Here is a 9,046-nt window from a genome sequence, read left to right on the forward strand (position 1 = left end):
ACATACACATTCCCATTCCCTCTCTTTCTCTCTCTCTCTCTCTCACACACACACACACACACACACACACACACACGGATCAGCAGAGCGTCCCATTGCGCAATCATGCGTGTACGTGTCGCAAGCTCACTGTGTGAGATGGATGTCCGGACGCGTAGCCTAGCGGCTCCTCGTCCGGAACCGGTCGCGTAGCCACGGCCTATATTTTATTGAAACGCTCCAACTGGACTGACTGCTGAATAAGAATAAGAAATAATAAGAAGGAATAAGAAGATTAAGAAGAAGGAATAAGAAAAAGAAATAAGAAGAAGGAATAAGGAATAAGAAATAAAAAATAAAGGAATAGGAATAAGAAATAAGAAGAAGGAATAAGGAATAAGAAATAAAAAAGAATAAGAAATAAGAAACAAAGAATAAGAAGGAATAAAAAGAAGAAGAATAAATTCCCCGCACATTTCAAAGAGAGAATCAGTGCCTTGTGAAATACAACTCGAGAGGGACCCCAAGATACAACTTACAAGAAAGTGCCTGGACCAGAGGCTGAGCATACACAAACAAAATTAGGATTTTATAAGTTTTTTAGGTACCTCTTGACTTACCCTCCGCTTGGCCATGATAATCACGTTTGAGATCCGCACTTCTTTCAAATTATGCTGGTTTTAAACAATGATAACTCTAATTTTCAGTACAATCAAAACAACGCTAACGTTGTCTCATTGGTTTTGCGTGTAGAATTTGTATAGCGCCATCTATACAGTAAGATACACAGCTGTTCTTCTGTTTTTTTTCAAGTTTATTGTTATTCGTTTATTGTTAAAATTACGTATAGTAAAATTTTATATGTATATACATCTATATTATATGATGTATAGATATTTATGACTTTTTGTACGCATATAATTATTTATCGTGTATTTATTCAAATTATTGTACTTATTACGTTCAATATTAGGTGCGCATGCGCACGGCTATAAAACCACAAGCCAAGGTTTTGTAGAAATGTAAGTTGTGTTCTAAATAGTTACCTCGTAATATCCTTATTTGTGCGTGTAAACTAATATTGTTGGGTATGTTACTGCCTGTATGTTGTAACTCTTTTTGTATAATGTATCTTATATTATATGCTACTAGTACTATTCCAAAATAAAGCTGGGTTTTTGAACTTTTGGCACAACAAGTTTAACAACGTCACAACATAAGCGCTAGGCCTACGGCGTATGCTGAAAAATAGGCTGCGTGCACTGAAGAGACACTTATTCACTAACAAGTAACAGCATACACATGCGTCATATTAATTAGGCCGTGGCTACGCGACCGGTTCCGGACGAGGAGCCGCTAGGCTACGCGTCCGGACATCCATCTCACACAGTGATCTTGCGACACGTACACGCATGATTGTGCAACGGGACACTCTGCTGATTGCCGAGTGTGTGTGTGTGTGTGTGAGAGAGAGAGAGAGAGAGAGAGGGAATGTGTATGTGTGTGTATGCGTGAAGGAGAGAGAGCTAGAGGTGTGTGAGAGAGAGCGCGCGCGAGAGAGAGAGCTGTGTGTGTGTGAGAGAAAGAGAGAGAGAGGGAGAGAGAGAGCAAGAGAGGACGGATGAAAAGATAGACGGCAGCAGTGCATATATTGTATATTTTCGGCAATCAGCAGAGCGTCCCGTTGCGCAATCATATGGAAGGCCATTACCGCCAAAACCTACCTATTTTAATCGCGCTTAAGAGTCGCGCGATCACTGTTTGAGTGGATGTCTGGATGCGTAGCCTGGAGGCTAGGCGACCGGTTCCGGATGCGTAGCCTGGAGGCTAGGCGACCGGTTCCGGACGCGTAGCCACTGCGTATTAATTATTATATGCACACGCATTCATACTATTACTTATTAGTATAATTACTACTAATAATAATAATAATATGAAGGTAATTGTATTGGTTCAAGGATGTATTAATTAGGTGACCCCAGTGCATTTTCGCAATGTGCGACATGCGCAAATGTGAACAGCTGTTCTATCCTTGGGCCATTGTATTTACTACTAAGTTAATTTTTGAGTACTTCCTATTGCCTAGTAATAATTTCATGTAAATACCATTCAAATGGTCCTTTACTTTACAAAACATAAATAATCCTACCGCACGCATTGCACTAGGTCTATGCTCAAATAATAATATATATGTAGCCCGATATACCTCCCAATTGCTAAGCCTATATGTTCCATCTATCATCAATCAGCAAGGCCATGTAGGGAGCAATAAGTTACTGATCTAGAATTCTATAAAGAATTTGTAAAAAGCCATTTGAGAAACAATGCAACTATAATAAGAGGCGATGTTGAATTATTTGCGTATATTATTATTATGGGTGCAACGAATCACAACTTCACGGTTCGGTTTTCGGTTTTCACATTTCGGTTCGGTTATCTTCGGTTCGAATATTTGCGATCAATTACAAATCTTATAACACCAAACAGAAGTGCAAATTTAATAATCAGACTGGTTTATAAATACCATAGATCTGTAGGAGGCCGGCGGATCAACATAAGTTGTCATTTTTGCAGACAAAATGAACGCGTTGACCTTCTCGTGGTCTATCAATGTTATCTGCTCGCTGATTGGCCGAGAGTTTACGACCAGCCAATCGCAGTGCGCGTATCTCAAAAGCGTATATATCGGGTATATATAAAATGTGGAACCGAAACCGAGCCGAAAACGGAACGACGGTTTGAATATCCGAATGGTGGCGCAAAAACCGCGGTTTTCGGTTAACCGCGTTACACCACTAATTATTATATTTTCAGTTTTTGTTTCAGAGTTTGTTCCAAGTGCCTATGTCACTTATCTGTATTGAAGTTTTCTTTATTTACCCAGGCAAAGCTATCAACATGGATTCTGCCACAGAAGTTAACCAAATACAGGAAGAAATTGATAGACTAACAACCCTTATTTCTGCCCATAAGCGGGCTCAAGTTATGCACACGGGTGTATTACCTAGAGATAGGGATGCAAAACAAAGCCTATACAATACAAGAACGTGCTTGCATAGTAAAGGCAACAAAAAGCCATACAGAAACACACGTGCATGGATCAAGCAGCCTGCCATTGCTCAAGTAACCCAGTCTTCAACGTTACGTGCGGCATCCGTGCTACACAAGCAGGTATCTATTGGTAGTGTTAACTGCTCATCTGGATTAAAACTGCCTAGTTTACCATCACATGTTTGTAGTAATCTGCCGACAAAGCCTGTGAGTAGACGTGCGAGTGTTTTAAATGTTAAAGGACTTGGTGTTGATCAGAACAAAAAGCGAGCATCACAAACAGAGGCAAATGACGTGAAATATCGCAGACTTGTGCAGAAAACAGCAGCTGTAAAAGAACTGCTGCATAGTGACGTGTTAACAAATGCAGCAGAAAAACAGATACCAACTACTGTGTGCAAGGAGCGTGGTATGAGAAGTGTTGGAGAGTACAAGCTCGTCAATAACAAATCTGTGAAAGCGTGGGTAGATCTGTCAACACCGTGTGTTGAACATTCTAGCACAAGCAGTGAGAACACGTCTAACGCACATTCCACACTTCAGAAACTAGGGAAGTATAAGCTCGTGAAAACAGGTAATGGTAAAATGGTGCCAAGTTCACCTTTTGCTAGATCATCCACAGCATTACAAGATGCCAATGCTACTACATCCATAAAGTCATCAAGATTGTTTACCACACCTTCAACAGTTAAAAATATGCGCAAAGGTGCTGCTGAAGTGATTAAAGCACGTAGTGCTAGACGGCTTTCCGACACCAGATCTCGTGTACGAAGATCATCTGGACAGTCTCCTGCATTGAGAAAGGTTGGTAAGTACAAGTTGATCAGAAGAAGGAAGTCGTCTGAAACAAATCTCAATAGATTGAATTTGTCGAACAGTAGACATAAAATTCGATACTCGCCACGGAGCACAGCTAACGTTGTCAACCCTACCAGAGTTCGAATGTCTCATCTCGGTGGAAACGTCCAAAGCACATTGCCAGTTAGCTTCCTACGACTGGTTGAGAAGTTTAAACGTGCTTCAAAAAATGCTGATAGGAAACCCAGGGGCATAAATGCTTCACTGCAGACTGGAAATTTGGTCGTGATCGGAGGAATGCTGTACAAGTCCACACGAAACAAACTAAAGAAGCAGTCGCAGTCCGCTGCTAGACAAAAACGATGTGCTTCTTTGGTGATAAGGAATGTGCGCCGTCCAAAAAAGATGAGTACCCTCTTTGTACGCGGTGTTCGTTACCACGTGGGCGAGGATGGGATGACGCTTAGACGAGACGAAAACAGTTGTAGTGACGCCTCTCTAGGCAGGATTGACATCGGCGGCGCCACCTATGTGCAGACTCGACCAGGAACACTTGTAAGACGCACAGGCCTGAAGACAGTCCAGATCGCCCATCGTGTGGTCAACCGTAGCATGAACCACGCGCGGCGAGCAAGTCTTCGTAAGGCGGGCAGCGTAAAACAGTACTGTGTCTTCTACAACCGCTACGGCAAGTGCAAGAAGGAGAACTGCAGGTTCGTTCATGATCCGTCCAAGGTAGTCGTCTGCACGAGGTTCCTGCGTGGCACCTGCAAGGTGGAGAGCTGCCCATTTTCTCATGAGGTGTCCAAGGAGAAGATGCCAGTGTGCTCGTTCTTTCTGCGAGGCGTCTGTGGCAGGGTCGGCTGTCCGTACCTGCATGTGAATGTTGGGCCCGATGCCAAAGTGTGTGACAGGTTCCTGCAGGGCACTTGTTTACTCGGTGAGAAGTGCAAGAAAAAGCACATCCTCCGCTGTCCGGAGTTTGCTAAGACAGGAGCTTGTGCGAAAGGTGGCAGGTGCAGGCTGGTGCACCCTAGAGCACGTCCAGGTGGGGTCACAGTTCGCAGATCTGCTCGTCAGGAGCTAAAACACGTGGCAGGGATGTCTAGCAGTGAAGCCGAGGGAAGTACTCCGACTAAAGATGATCTGGGAAAGCCACAGGGAGATTCCAGTACTTCATCTGAATGGCCCACTAAGCTGCCTTCTTACATCTCTCTAACAGGTTCTCCTGACCTCACAGTGTCAGTCTCGCAGCATGCAAAATGTGTAAGAATTCGACCCCAGTTCTCCCCATCATGATGCAATTTTTTATTAGACTATTTTCTTAACTTTTCCTAATTCATTCAAATGCTGTTCTAGACCAATTATTTCCCCATAACCTAATAACTACTGACGTTTGACAAAATATTGAAACCAGTTTAGAACTTACAAAACCAGTTGAATGCATTTTTAATATCAATTAGTAAATGCAAGATTGTTACATGAGTATTTTAATAATAAAAGACGTTGAATTAAAATGTATGGCGTCAGATTTATTTTCCACTTGTCGTTAGAAAATTGAAAATGCCCCTCTGTCCATAATTCTGACCTACATTGTATATATATTATCAGAAGTAGATAATAGGGAATTGATATTATGCTTCACAAAAGTACTCCAAGGCACAACGAAACTTACAGAGTTCAATTTTTATTCATGAAAATATACATGTACTACAAAATGCAAATCCTTTAGGATTGGCCTGACAGAAGCTTGACATTTTTATCCATGTTAACAATGGCACCACAACGAATAGTTTTTTAAGGGTCTTTTGGTGCAAGCTGTAATTGGGCTTTCTAGACCAAGTACAGTTGAAATGGAGAAGAAAATGTAATCACAGCTATGGAAATATTGTCACATTGCTCTGTAAAGGATGGTAGCTGTAACCTCATAAAATACGAAACCAGAAATTAGATATTGACCTTTAAATGTAGAAAATTGACATGTACTTATTGCATAGCTAACACACAGCAGATCACTAACACTGGACAATTTTAATAGAATTGTATGTATATGTATATATGTATACATATATATATATACATATATCCTGACACGCTAATTTATATGAACATACATATGTATGTACATAGACAGGAATGAAATAATATACAAATAATAGGGTGTATATTGTGGGTGTAAAGGCCACCACGTAATTTCGATTGTATCGAACATAAAAATGATGAGCTAAACACACACACTGACATCATTGGTTATGAAATCCTACCACCTACAGAAATGTATTTCCCTGCTGTGCATTATGTGTACTACTAGTATCAGGAGTAAGATAATATAGGATATATGTCCTATATTATCTTACTCCTGCTAGTATGCATACGATGTCCAGAACAATTGCAAAAAAGAAAGGAAATGCTATATTTGTACAGGTGAAGCTCCAATTGTGACAGTTGGACTTAGAATATCTCCATTACTGTTCGGTTGTTTTCAAAGCAGAGTAGTGCCTAGTACATTCACACGTAATACCAGGTTGAGTCCTAGCACAGTGATTAAGTATTACAAATAGAATAAAAATAAGTGTATATATTCCGAGTCATATTTACAATATTATAGCAAACACAAGTGAACCTATTGTTATTGTCACGTGTGAATTTTCTGTTCAAGCTATAAAATAAGAAGTAACCCGAGGTTAAATACTTGGAATCAGATATCAGTAGAGCTGGAGGTGATTTACATGTTGCATTCTAGGTGACTGGCAAGTAGTCGGCACTACGAAGTCACTTCACTTGTCCTTTCCATCTGCATTCACTATTGTACAACAAAATAGAATTTACTCGTTTGCTTTATGTATGTTAGCACCTTCATTTCATCAACTCCACTGTCACCTCTTACCTGCAATGCAAGTGCGAGCTAGCTTTATATAAAACACGGTTATATGCAAACCTGTAAAGCTGGATACTGTGTGTACAGAATACCGTACAAGAGTACATAGCCCTGAAAACTCATATACTTGCGATTTTAATGAAAGGCCAATTATATAATAGTCCAGCATATTCAATAACAGCATCATGTATGTTGGTGCGCAGATGAAATAAAATTGAGCGATATAAACTATTAATTGTGTAAGTCTACGGCGTTTTCAAGAAAACTATATATTATGACATCTGCACCATAGTACATGCCTGTAAATCCCATTTCCTATATAAAATTTTCCAACAGATTTCTTCATATAGAACGAAAATATTCTCATACAGGTTGTTCACAGAAAATATGAGCAGCCACATTCTATAGGTACAACAGGTATTTGTCCTTTAAATCTTGAAGCAATTGAGGTCTGCAAACCCAAGACGTTGCTGTTCTGCACAGCACTATAATGAATATAGTTTTGCCGAATACATTAACAATTACACGTACTAATCTAATGTGTGGAAAACGTGCACACATTGCACATGTACGTGCATACACATATATACATATATTTACACGTCTACATAAGAGAAGAATTTCAATTGATTTCCGTATCACATAGCCAAATGTAATGTTTATAAAGTCAACAATGTTAGCAAGGACCAACTGCACTGTGAACATTTTATACGTAAAATCAGTGTGGTCATATGAAATGTGCCTTAAATGTTCTACATTTTACCTTAATAGTTTTATATTCCTTAATCTAGTACTGAATAATGACATATATTTGAACATTCACGAAATGCAAGACAACACTTATGCAGCTGTGAACCAATTGATGTCACTGTGAAGCACGTATGAACTCCACATGAGTGATCAATGGCAAACATACTATACTAGAATAAGGAACCTGAGCGTTCGGTTTTGATGAGATGTGTTGCGCCGTTGTCACTAGTAGCGCCACCTAAATGAGAGTAGAGCGTCTGTGAGTGATTTTCCGATTGTGGGTGCAATCTTTGCGAGCTGCTTGAGGGTACCCGAAACCCGTCTAACCATGGATTTGTGCTTTGGCTTGACATGCCACTGTCGCTGCTCGAGGCGTATTCGGTCCTCTGCTCCGTCAGCGCGAGCCACGGGTTGCCGATACCCGCCGCACTGTACGCACTGCGCGACGAGGAGCTGGCGCCACCTGTAGTCGGAGCACTCTGGCCGACATGCAGAGGAAAGTGCATGCCGCTGAGCCAAGGATCGACGCGGGAGCCGGGGACGGCCGACCAGATGTCGCTCACGCTCGGTCTGACCGTGTCTCGGCGCGGCTCCGCGACGCTCCGCGCTGGACTAGACGCGCTCACTCCGTTGGCAGCGGTGCCCTGCAGCCACGGGTCTAGCCGCGGCAGCCAGGAATCGAGCAAGTTGCCGCTACGCGGAGACGACGCGCTCGCGCTGCTCCGACCGGTGCCAACGCCCGCCCACGCGTCCCCCGACGACCCCTTCCACGGCGTTTGCCCCGCCTCGCTCGCCCTCATCCTGCCATTGCAGCTCCCCGCAGTCGACGGCACGCTCGCCGCGGCGTTATTCGGCGCACTGGACTTGCTCGTCTGCAGACTGAGGTCGTCCAGCCCGATCCACTGGTCGGCTCTCGCCGCGTGACCCTCGGGAAGGTCGCCCTGGGTCGCCCGCGAGCCGGTCGCCGCGCCGCTCCACGCCGTCGTCGCCTCCCGGCTGGCGCACGCCCCCTGCCCCCCCGCGAGACCGTACGCTCGGCTCGTCGCGCGGCTCCACCACTCGCCCCACTCGTTCGGAATATCACTCACAGACGCTCCCAGCAGTCAGTCGAGCGGGATGATCTCTGGCGGTGAGCCCGCCTGGTTCGGACTGATGCGGTTGACGACTTCGGGCGTCGAGCTGGTCGTGCGAGAGTCAAGCAGGCGGTCCGACAACGACGTGAGGCTGCCCATCGAGCGCTGCTGCTCCGAGAGCAGCGTGAACATGTCGTAACCTGTTGTAACATCGATGAGTGAGTGAGAGAGGGAGAGGGAGAGAGAGAGAGATGGAGGGAGAGAGAGCGGGGGAGGGGGAGAGTGAATGAAAGAGAGAGAAAGAGAGGGGGAGGGAGAGAGAGAGAGATGGAGGGAGAGAGAGCGGGGGAGGGGGAGAGTGAATGAAAGAGAGAGAAAGAGAGGGGGAGGGAGAGAGAGAGAGATGGAGGGAGAGAGAGCGGGGGAGGGGGAGAGTGAATGAAAGAGAGAGAAAGAGAGGGGGAGGGAGAGAGAGAGAGATGGAGGGAGAGAGAGCGGGGGAGGGGGAGAGTGAATG

The 9,046-nt window shown here is 43.8% G+C and overlaps 2 protein-coding genes across 7 annotated transcripts in view; one reads left to right on the forward strand and one right to left on the reverse strand.

Annotated features, from left to right (window-relative positions):
* The first annotated feature begins 899 nt into the window (after positions 1–899).
* On the forward strand, positions 900–5,349 carry LOC106813320 (zinc finger CCCH domain-containing protein 3-like). Its single transcript, XM_014817435.1, has 2 exons — positions 900–1,001; positions 2,864–5,349. The coding sequence occupies exon 2, from the start codon at positions 2,878–2,880 to the stop codon at positions 5,125–5,127; it is 2,250 nt and encodes a 749-aa protein (XP_014672921.1). The 5' UTR covers positions 900–1,001; positions 2,864–2,877; the 3' UTR covers positions 5,128–5,349.
* A 3,096-nt stretch (positions 5,350–8,445) lies between these two features.
* LOC106813321 (E3 SUMO-protein ligase PIAS2-like) overlaps positions 8,446–9,046 on the reverse strand; it is a 28,651-nt gene continuing 28,050 nt past the window's right edge. For all 6 annotated transcript variants that reach the window (XM_014817439.1, XM_014817438.1, XM_014817440.1 and 3 more), the window contains one exon: positions 8,446–8,729. In XM_014817439.1, the coding sequence (XP_014672925.1) occupies positions 8,560–8,729 (170 nt within the window). In that variant the 3' untranslated portion in view covers positions 8,446–8,559. The remainder of the gene's footprint in view (positions 8,730–9,046) is intronic.

The sequence above is a fragment of the Priapulus caudatus genome, unplaced genomic scaffold (assembly GCF_000485595.1).
Source record: "Priapulus caudatus unplaced genomic scaffold, Priapulus_caudatus-5.0.1 Scaffold755, whole genome shotgun sequence".
Taxonomy (NCBI): domain Eukaryota; kingdom Metazoa; phylum Priapulida; class Priapulimorpha; order Priapulimorphida; family Priapulidae; genus Priapulus; species Priapulus caudatus.